Source organism: Leuciscus leuciscus (assembly GCF_965113295.1).
Source record: "Leuciscus leuciscus genome assembly, chromosome: 22".
Lineage (NCBI taxonomy): Eukaryota > Metazoa > Chordata > Actinopteri > Cypriniformes > Leuciscidae > Leuciscus > Leuciscus leuciscus.
The window spans coordinates 24658317-24679261 of NC_138746.1; the positions used below are offsets into that span (position 1 = coordinate 24658317).

General features: G+C 36.7%; 2 protein-coding genes across 2 annotated transcripts; both read right to left on the reverse strand.

The window, feature by feature from the left end:
- Nucleotides 1–7008: 7008 nt before the first annotated feature.
- Nucleotides 7009–10213, reverse strand: nkx3.3 (NK3 homeobox 3). The gene is made up of 2 exons (XM_082154921.1): nucleotides 9719–10213; nucleotides 7009–8435 (listed from the first exon to the last, which is right to left on the reverse strand). Exons 1-2 carry the CDS (start codon nucleotides 9981–9983, stop codon nucleotides 7978–7980), a joined length of 723 nt encoding a protein of 240 aa, XP_082011047.1. The 5' UTR covers nucleotides 9984–10213; the 3' UTR covers nucleotides 7009–7977.
- Nucleotides 10214–17295: 7082 nt separating this feature from the next.
- nkx2.3 (NK2 homeobox 3) lies at nucleotides 17296–20103 on the reverse strand. Its single transcript, XM_082154213.1, has 3 exons — nucleotides 19953–20103; nucleotides 19524–19842; nucleotides 17296–18299 (listed from the first exon to the last, which is right to left on the reverse strand). The coding sequence occupies exons 2-3, from the start codon at nucleotides 19834–19836 to the stop codon at nucleotides 17674–17676; spliced, it is 939 nt and encodes a 312-aa protein (XP_082010339.1). The 5' UTR covers nucleotides 19837–19842; nucleotides 19953–20103; the 3' UTR covers nucleotides 17296–17673.
- Between the last annotated feature and the right edge of the window lie 842 nt (nucleotides 20104–20945).

Sequence of the window (20945 nt, forward strand, 5' to 3'; positions counted from 1 at the left end):
TAAAGAGACGACATTCCGATGAACAAATTGCAAAGAAGAGGGACAAGGATAAGGGACAAGGATAAGGAACTCGCGAAGTCCCGAATTTAGATCGGAAAAACCCTCGAAATGTGGCGAGAACTCCGCCGGCAGAAGGGCTTCCAATCCGACATTCAGTTGCTCTGTTTTTGCAGAACAGGTAAATCCATTTTTCTTTCTAAATTGACATTCATGTTCGCCAAACCAACACAAGGATGTAATTAGCTAGAACTATGCAGTCAGCGTTAGCTTTGGTGAATACAACATATATGTTTCTAGCAGCTAGCGATCAATCTCTATTGTTGATCAAGCAAATTCACAGTAGGGCGAAAATTTGTGTGAATGATTGTTTTCACCCACTGTTTGTTATGGATTTGAATGTTCATTTATAGGCTATTGACAACTTTGACTAAATTTGTTTACGCCGCCGCCGTTGTTTATGCTCACTGGGAAACGCGAAGCTAACGTTATCTTGCTATTATTGCTATTATTATTATTGTATGGGAGCTAACGTTATAGTTATAACCTCAGGTGGCGAAACGATTTTAAGACAATGTTTCTCTTTTTCTGCATTCTGTTCTGCAATATATAAAAGCATTTATCTAACTTGGTTACATTGAACTAACATTACACATTGAATGAAGTATCAGTAAAACTTAACTTTGTTTTTAGTGACTCCTTTGACTTTCCTTTATGCCGGAAGGGAGGGGAGGAGGGAGGAGACGGGATGAGGAGGAGGGAGGGTCTAGCTAGCCTCCGTTTTGTTTGACAACAATTCGAATGTCAACACTCCCGGCATCACTTAGAGCACCTTTAAGTGGTCTAAATGTATTTGTACATATACAGTACATCATCTGTGGAAGGTGTAGGACAATAAAATGTTCGTCCAATCATTGCATTCGGTCCAAATGCAATGATAAGATGTCCTGACTGTCAACGTATGTATTTCCATATCTCTGCACACCCTGCTCATGCAGACATCACACGATATCAGCGCGCTTCATGCTATGCAGAGTTAGACAGACATCAGTCACCGAGCACCGCAAACGAAACAGCAGCCACCTTTTACAGTTCCTCCTGAACCATTACAACAAGCTTATGCTGCGTTCACGCCATAAATACTGTAATTTGGAAGAGATTGAAACCTGTGACGTTATACTCTGAGCAGTTCGTGTCTCGAATTTATGCGTTTCAATGGTTCTCTCGTGACGCTTTTGATTGCTCCCTGCTGTACGCGTTCATGTGTTTTGGAGGAGGCGTGTCTTATCTTGTGCTTTCAAAGCTGCTCGCTATTGCTAGCCTCTCTGAAAATTGCCTACCCTAGTTATACTTTTATAGTTATCTAAAAAAGTTTTAACATTGTTGATCTGTGGTAGCCTGACAAGCCAGACCCACATCAGGATGTTGGGTCTGGGAACACACCATTGGCAGGGCTCAAACCGAGGGGTGGGATAAACGGTTGTCTTTCAAATTCCCTCTGCACACAATAGGATAGCGCTACAACCAACCAGAGCGTTTTCCCACCAGCGGAGCTAGTTGATAGATTCAACTTTTGCCGTATCCAGTCGGCAAAACTCCGAACACATCTTCCTTTTTAAAAAATGACTTCAGTGGCGTTCTTTGTTCTTTTCTCAAAGAAAAGCTTAACTCCAAGTCTTCCAGAGTCACGGCCAAAGCCGATTCGAAAGACCCATCTTCTTTGTTTTCAAGTAGCAGGGGATTCACGCGGAACCATCGCAACTCTGCCGCCATTATGTTAAGCCCACCCAGCGACTCTACATGATGTGATTTGGCCTGACTAGAGTTTGGTTTTTCCAGCTCGCAAGCCAACGGAGAGTTGCTAGACGACCCTGGGTGCGTCTAGATTTCTAGGCTAGATCTGTGGTCCTTTAAAAACAAACTTGGCTCAACCAATGGCATGAGTTGTGTTTAATCTTTAATTGCCGAAATAGGGGAGCATTTGTAAAACCTGTTTGAAAACAGTCATTACGTTTGTGGTTCCTTTTTGGTGACACTAATGGTGCAGAAATTAAATGGTGCCTTTTAAGATGAGCATTAAACCTTTGTCTTTTCACTGATATTGGAAAACATAAGCTGTTTCCGTATGCTCTTTTGCGGGGAAAAAATAATTACACCCCGGAATTAATTAACCTCCTGATCCTTTTTTATTGCTCATCAAGGAAATTGTGAGACATTCTGGAAGCACTTACAGGTCTTTTGTGTGAAATCCCTCAGTCAATGTCCTGGCTGAAGACACTTTGTTCTTCAGAAGTTAAACTGTGAGGGTTCAACTCATGCTTGATGTGTTTTGAATCCATTCTCTGTCACACCTATTTTAATTTTCTCACAAATGAATGTTGGAGTGATAAATGGCAAAGTAACAATTTGTGTGGGGGGTTTTCATGTCAGTGTGAGGCTTAATTGCTTAGGGGTTTTGTTAAAGCAGGTAAAATTGAACATGCCGTAGGCAAACTCTCTTTTGTTTTCTTTGTGAGGGTTTATGAGCCTGCTCACTCTAGTCTGCATGAATCGTCTGCTCTACTCAAAAACTGTTTACATACTTTTTCAAGATACAAATTTTGTATAAACACAGACATCCATATGGCGCTCAACTGTGCCCTAATTCCTCTTCAGAAGCTGATCTATTCACATGTTTGTGTAGAAGACAAGAGTATACAGCAGGCCTTGTGCATATAAAGGCCATCATCATTAAATGCTTTTAATGCCAAATAGAGAATATAACTTAAAGAATAAAGAATAGACACAAACTTGGGATGCATTTTAATTGTTTACAAATTCAATGCCTTCACATGTATACTTGAAATGAAACAAATCTGATAGGCATTAATGAGGTTAGAAAAAATGACATGGTTAATTATTCTTGCTTATATTTTTTTTTTGTAGTTTTATTGTTAAAATTAATATTTACTAGCATTTTTTGCATTTCATTATACTATTTTAGGTAATGTAAATGCATGTGCAGGACATTGGCTCGGAAATTTACTGATTACACAGGTGGTATAAATGTAGGTAGGATACAGTTTAGTTATTTTGTCAATAAATATCAGTCTTTAATCACTATAGACTGAGTGACACATAACGGAAATCCATGTTTTGCCCTCAAATGCCTTTCATTCAATGAACAATACACGGTATGTTACTATGATTTCATCCATGAATCTAGATATAGACTGTAGTGATATATAGACTATAGATACTATAGACTATAGACTGAGTGACACATAACGGAAATCCATGTTTTGCCCTCAAATGCCTTTCATACAATGAACAATACACGGTATGTTACTATGATTTCATCCATGAATCTAGATATAGACTGTCTAAAGCATTGGATGCAGGTGTCAGACGGTGTGATTGCAGATGGATGCTGTATTTTGGTGATAGTGAACCTCCTTTCTCTTGCCTTTATGAGGGTGTTGTCTCCTCAAATGCACATGATTAATGTACTCTGGGCTTTAGCCAGACTCTGTTGTGCAACACAGACATGGTCTATTGACTGTATCTGAATCATGCAGATATCACGAAAGGGCTGCTTAAACTCATGTGAACTGCTTTATATTGTGATGGTTGAAATAGATTCATATTTCTCTGCCTGCCCCAACCAATTTTTTTTTTTTTTTTTTTTTTTTTTTTTTTGCAAAAGACAGCTTACTAATCCTTGGGCAGGACAGTCTCAGGTCACATGGAACAACACACGTTAACATTTAGATTGACATACCTGAAACACTTCAGATATTCATTACAGTTCATGAAAATGCTAAATGAATTGGCTAAAGTTGAATTAATTTGTTTTGTTCTACAGTTGCGAAATGATTATCTGATCCAAGTGTCAATGAAAAGAATCAGCAGATGATTTACTATTTTGGTGTTTCCTTTAAAATATACTGTGATATATCATGCATTCTATTATATAACCTGAGTTTTGCTTTCCTATTTATTTCAGTATTTTAGACATTTAATTAATATACTTATAAATTAATATAATTAATAGACTTTGGAGAAAGAAAGAAAGAAATGAAATCAGCATTGACATCATTGTCATTGAATATTCTCATATAAAGCCTTATATACAGCATGCTATTTGGTACATACACAGCATTTAATTTGTAAACTTGTTTGACCTCACAGTAATACTATCCTTCTCAAACAAGGGACTGCAGACTTTTCAAAACAGTCTGTCTTACACTGTTGTTCTTCATGAAAATGACCTGCACGTCTTGCATGCGAGGTCACAGAAGGTAGATACAAGATGACTTGATATTTAAATTTTTTAAACTGTAAAGGCACATTCACACCAAGAGCGATAGCTGTAAAGATGACTAGGCTATAACGATAACTATATGACTGTCACACCAGCGGACGATAACGTTCAGTTTCTCTGTTCTGTTATCGTTAGGCTATATTTGTGGTGTGGAGTGGGCTATTCTTATATATTTATAACGATTTTCAGAAGTATCTTTATCGTTATCGTTTTTGGTGTGAACAGGCCAAACTGGTTATTTCTTAATAACAAATCGTCCTTGTGCACTATAAAAAATCCAACTTAGGTTTTGTATGGCAAATTCAGTTTTTAAAGTTTATTCAACTATTTAACATGAAAAAAGTTGAGAAAAGTTGAACTCAAACACGTAAGTTGAGAAAACTCAAAAATGTCCTGCAGCTGGTTGCCTTAAACTTTTAAGTTTTCTCAACTTTTTTTTTTTTTTTTACAGTGCGTGTAATTTAAGTGTTTGTATTCAAACTTTATTTTAACCTTCAATATTAGGCTATTTTAGGCTAATGTAGCCTATTAACTGACTTCTGTAGTTTACAGCATTAGTTCAAGATATATTTTTTTTCCTTGAGAAAATTTTCCATGTAGGCTACTGTACCTTGATTACGAAGCCATCCAAAAATAATAAATATCGCATCAAATTGAATCGGAATCACTAGCTTGGATCGAAATGCAATCGAATTATGAAATTTGTGTCAACATCCAGCCCTCCTTTTAAAAAAACATTCAATTAAATTTAGGCCACTGAAAGTCAGCCAATCTTAGATTAGAGTAGGCTACTAACTTTATAATTACATAATTATGTTTCTACTCCAATTCGTTTTTGGAAATAGGCTGTAGGCTAGACATTTAAATGGTTGCCGTCATAACTTTTATAAAAACAGATGTAGGCTATTCAAACATATTCTAGGCCTACATTAGGCCTAAATATTGAAGAACAGTAAAAAATATAAGGCTATGAGATATGGTGCATATATTAGCAAAATGTTTCTCTCTAGAGTTCATTATTGTAGCTGACTAGCGAGTATCTCAGTAGCCTTGGTCACAATGGCTTTTCTGAGGTAAATGCAACAATCAAGTGACATTGTGTATTTCCAACCCAAGTTGAAACACTGAATGGGCGATTGCATGAGACATGATACAGATTTTTGTAAGTTGTAGCCTACTGATTCTTTTCACATACCTTCTGGTGTTCATTCATGTTCAGTTGTAACTAGCAGTAAATCGGAAGAGATGATCAGTTCTCCAGCGCTTCATGCTTGACATGATCTGAGGCGACAGCGATCTGCTACGCCATTAAGGGTGCTTTCACACTTGGTTCGATTGCCTGTTCCGAACCCGAGTTCGATTGCTCCCCCCTCCCCCTGCCCCCGATGGACTGTGTTCACATTATGGGCGTTTTTCCACTGGGTTCGTTTGCTGCGGTCCGAACCCGAGAGCGCTAGTTCCCGGCGCCCCCCGCAGCGTTGGTCTGGTTTCACACTCAATTAGTTGTATCGAACCCAGGTGCGTTTGCAGTGATCTTACGTCATCGCAAACGCAATCAAACAATGATATCGACAGTGATACGCATGCGCGGGATACTATACTTCCTGAACAAGCGCGCACCCGAGTCCGTGTTGCTTGCACATTAACGCGAACCGCACCACGGTTCGGGAGCAACCGAGCTCAGACCACCTCCTCCTGCTAGTCTCGGGTTCGGTACTCTAGTGCGCACCCGGGTCCGATGACAGCGTTCACATTAACGATTTTTCATGCGAACCGTGCCCCGGTCCGCACTAAACTGCCAGTGTGAAAGCGCCCTTAATTATTTGTATCCGAACCGCGGTACGCTTACGTCATCAAGCTGCAGCTGGCGCGTACTCGTGTTGCTTGGTAACCGCTATGAAAAGACATCAAAATGGATAGAATTGCTCGCTTCACATTTGTTCTTCTTTTTTTGAACCTTTGGTTTTGTTTTCAAAGAAAAGATACAGAAACACATTTGCGTCTGTCTGCCGCAAAAATATTAAAACCGTTCCAAAGACAGCGGGATGTCCGCCCGCCCGCCGAAGACAATTTTTGTGGAGGCAAGCAGAAATCATCTCTCTGCTTGCAGTGCGTCAATCCCGCTTTTCGTCAAGGTAAGTGTATATAGACCCTTTTACAGTTGTTAAACACACACGCACGCAGGCGCGCACCAGATTATACATCATCAATAGCGGTTCACTTCCTCGATTTGGTACGATTGCGTTCATATCAGCAGCGAACCGTACCCGAGTTCACATGAACCGTACTCCAGACCACCAGCGGACTCGAGTACGGTTCGCGGGTGCGCACCCGAGTTCGGAAAACAGCGTTCACATCATCCAAACGAACCGAACTCTGACGTCATTCGAACCCGGGTGCGCACCAAAAGTGCTAGTGTGAAAAGCGCCAACACGATGTATTGTTTGAATTATGTAAATAAAACGGACAGAATTAGAAATCTGACCCTTTGTTTCATATCAAAAGAAACAAAGTAGGCTACACCGCTTATTATGGTTTATTGGATGGCATGGCAAGCACCATTCCGTTCATTCATCAGTTGAAAACAGGATAGACCAAAATATTGATTCTTGGGATTTAAGAGGCGGTTCATAAGAAACATATTTAGTCAGTATGGCCTCAATACAATATTTTGGTGAACGGTTTATATAAAATGTATTATGTTCATGTACTGAGGGTATTTTCATTGGCGTTTATCTGTATGACAGGTTGTCTCATGTCAAGCCATTATCCACAAAGAATCTTTTGATCATTGCTTCCTCTTTAAATGATTGCCTTTAGGTCATTAATCTCCATACTTTGTGTTGACAAACCCTCTTAAGCTTTACACTTTTGCGGTTAGATTGTCTCAGACACAAGATAGTTTTTTTCTTTTTTTCTAAAACCTACTGTAACTTTATTAAAGATGTATTTTTTTCTGTACAGGACAGTGACTTTTAGAGTGGATTTAATTTAGGCATTGGATTGAAACAGTCAACACGTAAGACAGTGCGCTATACAGTGTATTTTTCAAGTGATGTAAATAAACAAGAACTTTAATCAGTGACAAATGCTAACAGAAAAAAACTTCCCAAACTAGTACTCCTATTTCAAAGCATTTTAGTAGCCTCTTTAAACACTTGAAAATGCATGATGCCTTTGCATTAGATAACAAATATTACACCAAATTAATATTAAGTGGCATTCAGTCATGCAAAGCAATTAATTAATGGAAGATTGTTAGGTTTTAAATTAGGCTATACAATTTAAAAGTCATTTGGACACTTTCTGACTTTGTCAAGTGGAATATGTGCATCCACTAAATCTGTTTTCAGATGCCACTTTTCTGGTTTGATTTGTCATCTAAAGCAATGAAACTAATAGATTTTAAGTGTACACATTTGCACTGTATAACATGACAGTTATGACAACAAATGAGATAAAGTCCATTTAGTGAATTGTCTTTGCTTTGGCTTAATGTCATTATTGAAATGATTGAAAATCACATTCCTCTTTTGGTTTCATGGTCATTCTACAGTTTATTATGTTTTCTGCCTTTATAATCCTGCTGGAGGAATAGCATTGTTTGCTGTGTTCTCTTCTGCATAAATGCACTTTGGCTGTTCGTGTCTCCACAGTCACTTTCTAGCTTTGATAAATCAGTACATGCCACCACTTAAATTGTTTCCTGAGATCCACGGCTGGAAGCAGAACATGTAAGGATAGCACGGGAATGACTGGTATAAGGGAGGAACAGAAGGACTGGGAAGCTCCTCTGCGTTATATTGCCTCTGGTCGTTTCTCACCAGTACTTTCACTGCCACTCTCTTTGCTAGGGCTGTTGTGGGAGTCGTCGCGAGCTCGGCTGCCATTTGTCGCCGTTTGGTTTTGTATCTCCTGTTCTGGAACCAGATCTTCACCTGTGTCTCGGTCAGTTTGAGCGCTCCTGCCAGGTCGGCCCGCTCTGGTCCAGACAGGTATCGCTGCAGGTTAAAGCGTCGCTCCAGCTCGTACACCTGTGCATGAGAAAACGCTGCCCGGGACCTTTTCTTGCTCGATTTGGAGTGGTTTTCTTCAAAGTTGCAGCTCTGTGCTTTCTGTTGATCCATGTTGTGATCTGTATAGATGGACAGAAACAGGTTTAGGCTCTGTTCTTGCTGTAGACCATGTGATGAATAAAAAAATAGTCCTACAATTGACCAGTGACCATTTAAGAACTTGATATGACTACCATACATAATGTGGACTGGTGTGTATTTGAGGAGATATTTACTGTAAAACAATGAGAATAAATTTTAGAGGAGACCAGGGAGTGTGTTCAACTTCTGTTATGTGTCTTAAATGTTGATGTATCAAATATATAAACTGTGTAAATTAATGTAAAATACAAAACTTGCTGGGTTTTTTTAGCCCAACTACACTAAAACATGGGTATTATAAATGTTGTGATTTAATTTGTGTTGTTATATGATTTCTTATCCTCCCATTTAATTTTAAACACTTTAATTCAAAATGGTCACAATGTTTTTTGTAACTTTAAACAGAAAATAAAATTGGAAACAAATACATAAATACATAAAACATAGGCTAACAATTAAAAATCATAACTAAAAGAGTAGTTTGTGCTGGTATCAATATTTCTTGTTTTGTTTTAAATGTGAAAATCTTGTGTTTGCAAATGAAACAGGAGAATCTGCTAAAGTTGGTGATACCAGTTTTATCGTTTAATGTTGACAAAAAAAAGCATAAATCTATTTATATTTCTCTTTGTAAAAACATTTAAATAAAAAAAACGATTTAAAGCATAATTTCATGTCTGTCTTATAGTTAGATTTGTGATCATGGATGACAGAACTGGTATCATGTGAATTAGCAGTTTCTTTTATTTATTTATTTGTTTGTTTCTATTGAACCCATAAATATTAAACAAAAAATAAGTGTGTATAGGGCCTACTATATATTTGCCACAACTCACGCTGTTTTTAGGCTTCAATATAGGTTAGCTTTTGCTATACGTATTAGAATTGTATGCAATTGTATCTGCATTTTTTATATATTTGTGCCGTTTTGAATTAAAATGTTGAAAGTGGAATTGATTGATGCGTGTTTTTTTGTTTTGTTTTATATCACAATAAATTAATTCATGAAGCGTAAAATGTCAGGTACTGGCAACAGCACTCTTTGCATTGACGTTAATGTACATATTTCATGCATAGGCCAATGTTTTTTTTGCAAAAATTTAGCAGACAAATATTATAGCCTACATTATATTTTGTACGTATAGTAAAAACAAAAAAAACAAACGAGTTACAATTTTGAAACTGTTTTACAACGCTGCCCACTCCCCGTATAGGCTATAATGAAACGTATAGGCTACGTGAAGTTCTTTTAATTTCTCACCGTGTCGTCTTTCTAGTGAGTTGTCTTCTCCTCCTGTTGACTCTTCCTCGCATGAATGTTGGTCAGAGGATGAAGAGTCCAGCACGAGCACACAGGAAGAGATGCGCCTTTGCGCGCTCTCAGCTCCAGCGTTCCCGGCCGGCAGAGATGAGCTGGAACAATCCCGCGCTTCTGCGTATTCCTCATCAAGACTGCAATGTTTCTCGCAATCAAGTCCTCGGTTTAATATGTTGTGAATGGAAAAGGAGTTGCGGTTATTCGCCATTTAAAACATTTACATAAACTGCTCGTCAATTTCCGATGACCTGCAGTTTTTGCGCTTCTATCTGGGAAGCTCCTGCGCTTTCATGGCGATGGATTAGTCCACGGTATGATGGGATTCCTCTTTGCGTGTCATTTAATTGATGCAAAACTTCTTCTGACCCAATCAACAAGCAAAATGTCAGAAAATGTCATGTGCGCATCAGTCCCCTCTGTTCTCTTTCCAGACGCGGTGCCAATGGGCTTTCTGGAGCGCTTCGCTCCTCCCTCTGAAATAGACGTGTAGAAATAGAAAACCTATCGAAATCGGTTTACTGCCACATGCTCTTACTGGCTTTGTTAGTTTGTTTGGACATTTTTGTGTTTCGATGACAAAGAAGGATGTTCGAGTGTATAAAAAGGGTAAAAATGTTTTTTTAGATTGATTTTAAAACACTGTTGTAGGCAAAGTTATATATGACCCTGATTTGTGATCCAGGGTCACATATAGCTAGCCTTCAACACTGTGTTTTAAAATCAATCTAAAACACATGTCAGCCAGTCAGAAGTAGCACGGGTATATTTGTGGCAATAGCCAACAATACATTAATTGGGTTAAAATGATCGATAATTCTTTTATGCCAAAATTCATTAGGATATTAAGTAAAGATCATGTTCCATGAAGATATTTTGTACATTTCCGACCGTAAATATATAAAACATGTATTTTGTGAGTAATGCAGCACAATCGCGAACATAAATGGACAACTTTAAAGGAGATTTTCTCAATGTTTCGATTTTTTAGCACCCTCAGATTCCAGATGTTCAAATTGTTGTATCGCGGCCAAATATTGTCCTATCCTAACAAACCATACATCAATGGAAAACTTAGCCGATGTATTCAGCTTTCAGACTACAGCTCAATAAAAAAATAAAAAAATAAAAAAAAAGATGCATTCTTAGTATTTATATTACGTTTTTGAAAAACATTAAAAAAAAAACATTTATAACATTTTCTAAAAAACAAAAACAACAGCAAAAAACAACAACAACTCTCAAGTGGTTAAAAAGTAGCCACTAAAATATTCTGGAATTTCACAGAATTTTTATGCTTGAACAATTAACATAGAGAGTATTGAATTTAAGAATTTAATGTTAATTATAGAAGAGGTGCAATCAAGTCATTTTGAATGAATTTCATAATTTATGTATTTTATGTATTTTACATTTACATTGCTCAGATAAAGTTATTTGATGACTAGAATTATTCGAATTCTTTCCTTTTATTCAGGCTTTCGTTTCTCATCAGATGTAATGCAGTTTCAGGCATGTTCAGTTTTTATTTTTATTTATTTTTTATTATATAAGCTGTTATAGGCAATTATATGTGTGCTTCTTTTCATGTTCTTAATAATTCAAATGATGTTGTTCCAAAACACATTTGTTCTTTGAAACTCAAAATATAATTTTTTTTCCGTCTGTGAACTGAAACTGTTTCAGCTTTTCTTTCCCCTCCAAATGCTCTTTTGTAAAATTCAAACGTTATCTTATTCTTTTAGCCTATATAGTTTTAGTGCTTCTACACTAGCTATCAAGCATGTTAATGTAATGAGCTATTGACATATATCTTCAGTGAAACGTAATTTATTTTATAAAATTGCTTTATTGGCAGTGGAATTTTACCTATCTTGAATTCAAGAATATGTTTTTTTTTTTTTTTTTTTTTTTTATTGCTCTGAATGCTTATTTTTCGTAAATTCTAATTTGTAAAGCACAAAATGTGGGTTTCGATTAGTCTTTCTCGAAAACGCTCTTTATAGGCTACCTGTATTTTTATTTTATTTTTTTTATTCATATTTTTTTAACTAATGCAAGATTTGTGAAATCTCTCTCGGTTCCTGGCAGGGTTTATAATGAGTTACAGAGAATAGAAAATTAGGTCTAGTTTACAGCAAAATTCCTATGAATGTGCGTATTTCGATTCTGTATGAAATTAAGGTAAATCTCAGTTTGTTATAAATGATTTTCAAAGCTATTGTTCTCCCGTTAGTGTTCATGAAATAGGCCTACGATTGTAGCGCCTCCATGTGGCCAGCTGGTGTTCTTCTGCTGTCTGTGAGTTTGAATATCTGGTTGACCATAGAAACCAGCTGCAAGAGACGGATTTCCCTGCATTCCAAAAACGCCACAGCTTTTTTATTTAAAAAATCCTTTGTGACAACATATGTTATGCTTGCAATAAAAAGGTGACATAGCATGTTAAATTCAAGTACACAATTAGACAATACCAATTTAGGTCAACAAATGCTTAATTTTGTTAAGTCTGTGGTGTAAAAAGGTCGAAACATGGTCAGTTCAAAGTGTCTGAATCATTTTTGGTCCCAATATTTTATACTTTTTGTCTGGTAGTCCACTGTATGACGAATGTTTGAGTATAATATGTCACAGTTTACTTTATTTTCACTGTAAAAAATGTCTAACCTCTCCAAGTCAAAATTGTCTAGTGTCTGGTCACATCTAAATTTTTAAATTGGCCCAAGTGCAATTCTTGTTGCAATAGTCTGTTAACATTGGCTCAATGAGAAATAATACGTCAGACTAATTGAAAAATGTAGATGTTATCAGTCACTAGAAATGTTTCACTTGGGGATGTAATTTTTTTTTTTACAGTGTTGCTATAGCGTCCTGTACCCACTAGTAAAAAAAAACAAAAAAAAACCATCAAAAATGATATCTGGTGTTTGAATATTTTTTTGCTTTGACTGTAAATGCGTGTGCTGGGAGCAAACAAAAGCGTCACGAGAGATGGCGTTAAACTAGCCTACCTCATGTCTCAAAGCACATGACATTACAATAATAATGAACATAAACAACTTAAAGACCTGTACCACCTGACTGCTGCAGATTCATTTCGGCGTTGATAGTATTTCCATTGAAACATAAATTCGAGTCACGAAATGCTCAGAGTATAACATCACGGGTTTTCATCTCTTTCAAATTACAGTTGGCGCGAAGGCAGCATAAGCTTGTTTTGGTTCAGGAGAAATTGTAAAAGGTGGCTGGCTGTTTTGGTGCTTGTGCTGATGAAGTGTGATGTCACGAGTAAGGCAGAGCGCGCAGAGGTATGACAATATGTTAGGCTATATATACAACGTTGTCATAAAGTAATGTCTCGCTGACCAAATGACAACTAACTGACAACGTCGTCACAAGGTACTGTGTTAGCTGGGTAGGTTGACAGGCAGGCAGGACATCATATCATTGCATTCGGGCCGAATGAAATGATTGGACGAACATTTTACTGTCCTATGCCTTCCACAGGCACATATAAATACATTTAGACCACTTAATTTAGTGATTTCTATCAGATAGGCTATGCAAAGAGTCTTTCCACCAGCATAACAAAAATGTTTCTGGAACAAATCACCTACCCTAAAAGTTAATTCTTTAAGACAGAAATATGACAAAAACTTGTGGCGCTTGTATATATTTGGTTTAATGTCTAATAGCTCCAAACCAAACTAAGCCAGATCTTGTAAGTGGTTCGTGTTTAAAACAACTTTTAACAGGATGCTATTCTTTTGTTTGCACTTCCACCTCGGGCAACCAAATAAATATTACTCTGCTTTTGTTTATGTTGACTAAGCTATATCGCCATATTGGGAGGTCTGAAATGTTGTAAGTGTTTTTAACTCTGAAGAAACATTATTATTCACCAGGTCAGTTACACAGAAAAATCATCCGGGGGTTGCACATCAGATTCAGTGGCCAAGTTTATTTTTCTACTTATTCAGATGTTTCTGAAGAATACAATTAATTTATGGTCAAATAAGTGACAAAAGGTCAGCTTTCACATTCATCATATTACCAGGACCCTAAATAAACAATTACAATCATGACAGGTAGGACTACCTCGTCTTTATTTCTAAACTTTCTTGTATTTTGTGTAAATATTTAACATTGACCAACAAAAAGTGTGTTTGGATGGGAGATCGGAAGTGACGTGACCAGCAGGGGGCGCTTTTCACCCTGTAACACCCAGTGTAAAGGTGCTGACAGTTTAAATTACATATAGGATAACACTCAAAGCTGTGGTACTCAACCTTTGCGGATTTCTCGTAAGATATGGCATTTATCACACAAGAGATTTTTGACTAAATCAAGACCTATTATAATCCTTTATCTGCAAATGCATTTCCTCCCCATAAACGCATATATGAGTTGTTCATTATTTATGGTTAAAGTTGTGATGTTTGAGATCAGTGTGAGATCACAACATTAAAATGCTGTGATTTACGCTTATGCTGCTGTTCGCCACACACTCACCCTTTTCCACTTTTATTTCAATTTAACCATTGGTTTCAATGTTAATATGCTAATTGTCATCACTTTAATGTCTTTTAAATTTCACGCGGCTTATTTACTTTAGCCTATCTCTCCTTTATGTCCTCCATACAATCATTTGTTTGCCTGGTTTGCAGTTCAGAAGATGGATCCATTGGCCTTATAGCTTTGACCTCGTGTTCTCTTAAAATAATGTTTGTGCTCTAAATCAGCTTTTCCTTCCTTTTCTTATCTATCTACAGTCCATATAGATATTTTCCCCCATTAATAGCTGATTTAGGAAGTCTTATCATTTTAGGTAAGATTTCTGTTGTTGGAAAAGGGAACATTCTCAGAACTGTGCTATAACGTTCTAGCAAGGTTCTCTCAAAGTTACGAACAAACGTGTTTCCAGTAACGTTAATAGAACGTTTCTTCAAAGTTATCTCTTTAATAATGTTCTCAAAAACAAAACATAGCCTAGCTACACTGTCCATGCAACGTTTTTCCTCAAACGTTTTAGATGGACGTTAAATGTTACTTTTTTTTTAGAATGTTGAGAGAACATTCAAAAATAACAATCCCATAATGCTTGCAAAATGGAATATTCCCTTAACGTTTCATTCCAAAAAAAAAAAAAAAAGAATCTTGGCGTTTGCGCGTTGAGAGAACATTCAGAAACATTTGAGCAAAACGTTCTTAGAACATGTTTTTGTTAGCTGGGATAACAGTGAATTAAGTTCAGAATTATAAAACTGTTAGGTTATTAATATTATTAGACTATAATAATATTGGTAACACTTTATTTTACGGTGTCATTGTTAGTTACAATAGTAATAACTATTAATTATGCATATTACATGGAACTAACCCTGAACCAAAACAAACCCTATAGTTAATATTACTCAGTATTTGAATGTATAATTACAATATAACAAAGACGTCTTAAAATAAAGTGTAACCATAATATTTTACATTTTAAATGTGGTCAAGCTAACAGAGTTACCCATAGCTGATTTTAACAACAGATGAAATCTGACCATCTATCTAATATTTGGCCTATGACACACCGTTTCGGGGAACTAACCACACCCTCTCCTGATATTCGTCCAGAAATCCTTTCTATAGATTGATATCTGTAGTCCAGCACTCTGAATAGCGGCTCATCCTGAGGCATCGCCGCTGTGTCGCCATGAGTATTTACACTGAAGTGTCTGGCCACTTACCCTGACAGCAGGTATGTCCAATGGGAGCTGTTCATTCTTGCTATTAGTAGAGACAAACCCCCGGTGACTCTGTTTACTTTTCTATTAATCTTCATTATTAGAGTGGGAGCTCTGGTGAACCCGTGAATGGACTGAAGGATAAACGAGTTACGCCATGCGTAATGGCCGAACATATAGGCCTACTTGTTTCCATCAAAGCTTTGTGTTTATTAATACGAAATCAAAATGATGCATTAGGAACTGAAATTCAGTTACTCCAATGAATCACGCCACATCATTTGTTAGTTGTCCTTTAATAATGTTTTTTTTATTTTTTTTTTTTTATACTTCCGTATGATCTTATAATGATGTTTATTGATATTGTTTCTTGTGCATCGATGCCGAATTTAGTCCCAAACTTTCTGTTTCCACAACGCTAAAATTGCTAAGTGCACTAATGCTGACATGCCGCCGTGGAAACATCCAAATGAACAGTTTTTACAAAAAATTATATGATCAATAAATTTTGACAAAATATGGTTTTACATTGCTTTAACTCACCAAAAAAAAGTTAATCAATTTTAAGTTATACAAGATTCAACACATTGTTTAAGTCAATGTAATTTCAGTTGAAATGACTTAAAACCCCAAGTTGATTGTAGGCTAGGCTACTTAAAAATTTAAGGCAGCATTTAAAAAAAAAAAAAAAATTAATTAACATTAATAACTCGGATTGATTTAATTAAGATTGCACATTTGAAAGTTTTTTTTTTAAAGTAAAAAAACAAACAAAAAAACATTAAAGTAAAAATGTTGCAGTGATTCAAATCTATCGAGATAAACTTGTAGTGTGATTAAACACGATGTGTCATTATAGACTCACCAGCATCCTATTACAACATGCAATTCCTTTTGCAGACAGGCTTTACTTGAGAAGATTGGGACCCGCCATTGGAGGACGACGAAAGAAAGAGGAGGACGGAGAGAGTGGGAAATGATATATTCAAATATCCCAGCATTGTTTGTTATATTTGAAACCAGTTGCAGATCACATATTTATTGTGAAATTGTTATTACTCAAAATATGTCATACCTCAAATGCAGTTAGTCATGCTTATCAAAATAGACCTACATAAACTTGTATCTTCTTGTCTGACTTGAAGTCAGGTTATTGAAATATCGATTTAAATCAGTTTTATACCAGCACGATTTATTCTCTGCTATTATGTGCATTGGCTCTCTATAAATCAAGTTATTGTCGTTTATTTTGTGAACCCTTTGTCTTTGAAAAACTGTCGAACAAAAGTGAATTGATCGGTTTAATTGTGCGCGTATTAATTTATGAAACGTCCGAGTCTCTCGTTAATATACGAACATATTCAATTGCTATTTAAATAACGATTTGTTTCTGAGACTTTTGAAATGCGCATTATAATATTTTAATTTCATATTCAAATAAAACGTATTTCATACACGTCGTTTTGTTTAAAATAGGCTACATTTTACCATGAACGAAACATTTTAAATGAATAGCCTATTTAATATTGCAAGAACATTTTGACTGGTTAGTAGGTTATTGCTCATATTACCATTCGGAGAATATCAGTATTAAGAATTTTGTCTACACCTCTTATTGAAACTTTTTTTTAAATAACTTTTCTTAATTTTTATGTCTTTGTTTTCTAGCCTACCACTCGCCCTCTTCTTCAAAATTAAATGTTGTAACTTAAATGTCCTTTAAAACTAGACTCTTATATATCCGTGTTTCAAATAGGCCTAGTAAATATTTTTAGCAGGACTTTTTAAAAATAAAGTTTACTGTTTTTATTCTTTCAATGTAGGTTTGCACAAAATCATCACACACACCGGATTGTCAATATTCGTAACATTTCTTAGGTAATAACTTTTCATAAGTGCAATGAATGAAAAAACAAAATGTCTCTGAGTATGGATACAATGGTGCCAGTCTAAAAGTTAGACCCGCGAATGTTCAGGGAGTATGTTGTCCAAATAGGTGGTCTAAATTGCAATGAATATTCATGAACATTCGTTCAACCATGGAAAGAAATTCACTCATGTTTATACTGAAAAGGTAGACTATACACGACCCTAGGCCTATAAAACATGGCTAACTTGTGTATGTTGTAAAATTGTCATTTATTTACAGACGGCTGGGTTGCAATGGCACTACCATGCCCGAATCCCCTGCAGAGTCCCTTGGCACGCGGACACGGGGGTCCCTTGTGATGTTTGAGGTTGAGAATATGTTCCGAGGTTGTTCAGACTCATGCTCATCAGCGCGTTAGTGGATGTGTTAGCCGGGAGAGGTGGAAGGCTTGGGTATGTACAGCTGTAAGGGTTTGTGTAAGCGGCGTTATTATAAGACGAATAGCCGTTATATGTGTACGGGCCTGGGTTCACCGCGTACGTGGCGTTGTAATTCTGCGATCCCGTTAAACACGGTTTGCCATCCCGGACCAGGACAGGCACCGCCACTCTCCTGGGCGGCGGCGGGTGATGGTGTCCTGCCATTTCCAGTGTTTTGTCTTGACGCTGTCGCTTGCATTTGTATCTGCGGTTCTGGAACCAAATTTTGACCTGCGTCGATGTCAGTTTCAGGGTACTCGCCAAATGTTCTCTCTCAGGAGCCGATAAATAGCGCTGTTGTTTGAAGCGCCGCTCGAGCTCAAAGACCTGCGCCTGACTGAAGAGCACCCGCGGCTTCCGACGCGTCCTCTGCCGCTGAGCGCGCTCCGTGTCCGAGTGCGCCTCGCCCTCGCACTCCGGGGATCTGAGGATGGCACCGCAGCTTTCTAGAAAAACAGGAGACAACAAAGATCCAAAGCGAATCCGATTAACTCTTATTTAACGTGATTCATACAAGCATTTCCTCGCATAAAAATATAGGCCTATCTATTGCGCATTACACGAGCTGAGTCTGCCTTTATACAAAGTCTCTGTCACTCACAGACAAAATCACCCAGACTGTGCATTATTTCAAAAATAATGTACAATAAAAGTAAACTTAAAGTATATTATCAAGATATGTAACATACAGTCCATATACACTGTAAAAAAATATATATTTTCATGATTTGTTATCACATTTTTTTCTTTTGTCAAATCAACCTAGATAATATAATGTATGTGGTTGAAATAACATATGTTGAGTTTCTGTTGATTAAACCAATCTCCTTCATTGTATACTCTTTTTTTCTTTCAATGAACTAAACATTTTAAGGCAACCAGGTAACTTTTTTAAGTTAAACCAACAATTTTTTATTTTTTTTTACAGCGTAGTAAAACTTTATCACTACCTTAAAATCAACTAGAGAGAGTGCGTGAGTTAGTGCAAATTATGAATATGTGCAGCGGTCAATAGATTAGTCATATAGTGCAATAAATACTGTAAGTGGTCAGTCAATGTCATATATATATATATATAGGCCTATATTTATGCATACAATGTCTTTGACAGGGTAAACAAAAAGAAAAATATAATACGATCATTCTAAATTTCCCAAATTGCAATATTCACATTAAATATTAGGCTATATAAATCATACAGCTTCATCATAATTGTTTAACTTGAATATAATGACACTTTAACGAGGTTATTTGTTTTGACTTGCATTGAAGACGCATTAAAATAGGCCTACGTTTCAAATTAGCTTTTTATACAATCATAAAACAAAAAAAGTTTTTTTCTTAAATTTTTTTCCTTTTCAAAACTATAATTTAACTTATTTGTCCCATTTTTGTGAAAGGTTGATAGGCCTGTTTTATGCATTTTAATGCTAGTCAATACAAATAATCATTTATGATAAAGCTGCATGATTCATGCCATTTTTAATATTTGTCAAAAATAATAATAACAACATTGTAGGCTACTAAACAACAAACATAGCTACATTGACGCTTTGAATTATTCAGAATGTCTTCCTATAATATTCAGAGACACGTGCAATTCGAACTCCTCGTGCAGTTTCGAAAATTCTAATTCATTCTCGTCAGTTGTAAAACACAAAATCACCCACTCGTTTCTTGGTCCTCAAGTTCATCTTCAAGTTTAGTGTCGACGTGTCCCAGGCCCGGATGGACGAACATCGGCGGGGAAAGGCTGCTCTCCACTAAACTATCCTGCATGGAGAGAGAGTTCAGAAAAGACATCTTCTCCTCGTTCTCAGAGAAGCCGGGGCTGTCTCCACCTCCGAGAAAACAGGATGATGGTGCCTGAAATCTGTCCCGCAGTTCCGGATGCAGAGATTGAAGGTGTCGAGACTGTTGCTCCAGTTTCAGTATATCCTTCACAGAAAACGGCGTTGATGTAGCCGGGCTCGGAAGCATCATCAGGCGCTGTTGGATTACATCTACAATGTTATATTCCTGATTCAACCGGCAGCTTCGAGAAGCAAAGCCCCTGTTGAACAATTGTTTAGATAAGCAACAATTTCAAGTAAACATACCTAAACGTGTCGATTAATCTCCCATTGTGTCATGGCTGCTTGATTTGCATGAAGAGAGGTGAGGACCGCCACTCGTCGGCGTGAAACTGTTGTGTGTGTGTTTTCTTGGAGTCCGGCAGCACAAGGCAGTTCTTCTGCCCGGTGATGTCACGTTACCGGGGCGGGATGTAATGATCCTTCCTACAATCCACAGAGGAAACGCATAGCCTATACACTTTCATACCAGCAGAAAAACAGCCCCTAATGTCACACGATACTTTTTCGATATAGCTACTGCGTAATTATTTATGCATCCTTTTAAAAAAGAAAGGTTCTTCAACGGTTCTTAAATTCTGGGGGGAAAAAAACATATCATGAACATTTTGTTTACTGTAGCCTAAACAATTTTGAGTTTGTTATACGATTCTTTGGAGATTAAAAAAGTATTTATATCACATTATAGTTTATTTTTCCTTTCAGATCAGTATTGATTATGGTTTCTAAACTAGAAAATGTTATTTATGGAACACCCATTTAGGTTCTAATCGGAACCATTTCATAAGAGTGTGTCTGGCTAATTCCAGTGTGTCTTGAATCATTTTGAATGGAGTAGACTTGACATAGAAAACAGCTCAAGAATAAATCCCCCCCCCCACATGCAAGGTCCTTATGGAAATGTAAATCATGTTAAGTGATTCAGTCATGCTTTTATACTCAATGCAAATTCATCTGTTCTGCACAATTTAAAAAACAAAAACTTTGACCATGTTTAGACTGAAGATGTTTTCTTTACCAAACACTCTTAATAATAAAGATTTACATGTGCACCAAAAAGAGTTTTAGCTTGATGCCGTAGGATAACCTGAAAAGAACTAGAGGTGCTTTAAAGAACCCATAATACTCATCCTAATAACCTATATTATGACATCAAGACTTTTATGTTATATAATTTCCAATGAAGCATAGCCTACCTCAATACATAACCACCAAAAAAGGTTCATAGTAAGAAGAGAC

Coding starts and splice junctions, on each gene's coding strand:
- nkx2.3 (XM_082154213.1), bottom strand. CDS start 19,836: ATGATGCTTCCGAGCCCGGCTACATCAACGCCGTTTTCTGTGAAGGAT. Junction 18,300..19,523: donor ACTTGAGGACCAAGAAACGA/GTGGGTGATTTT, acceptor CTGTTTTTCTAG/AAAGCTGCGGTGCCATCCTC.
- nkx3.3 (XM_082154921.1), bottom strand. CDS start 9,983: ATGGCGAATAACCGCAACTCCTTTTCCATTCACAACATATTAAACCGA. Junction 8,436..9,718: donor CTCACTAGAAAGACGACACG/GTGAGAAATTAA, acceptor CCATCTATACAG/ATCACAACATGGATCAACAG.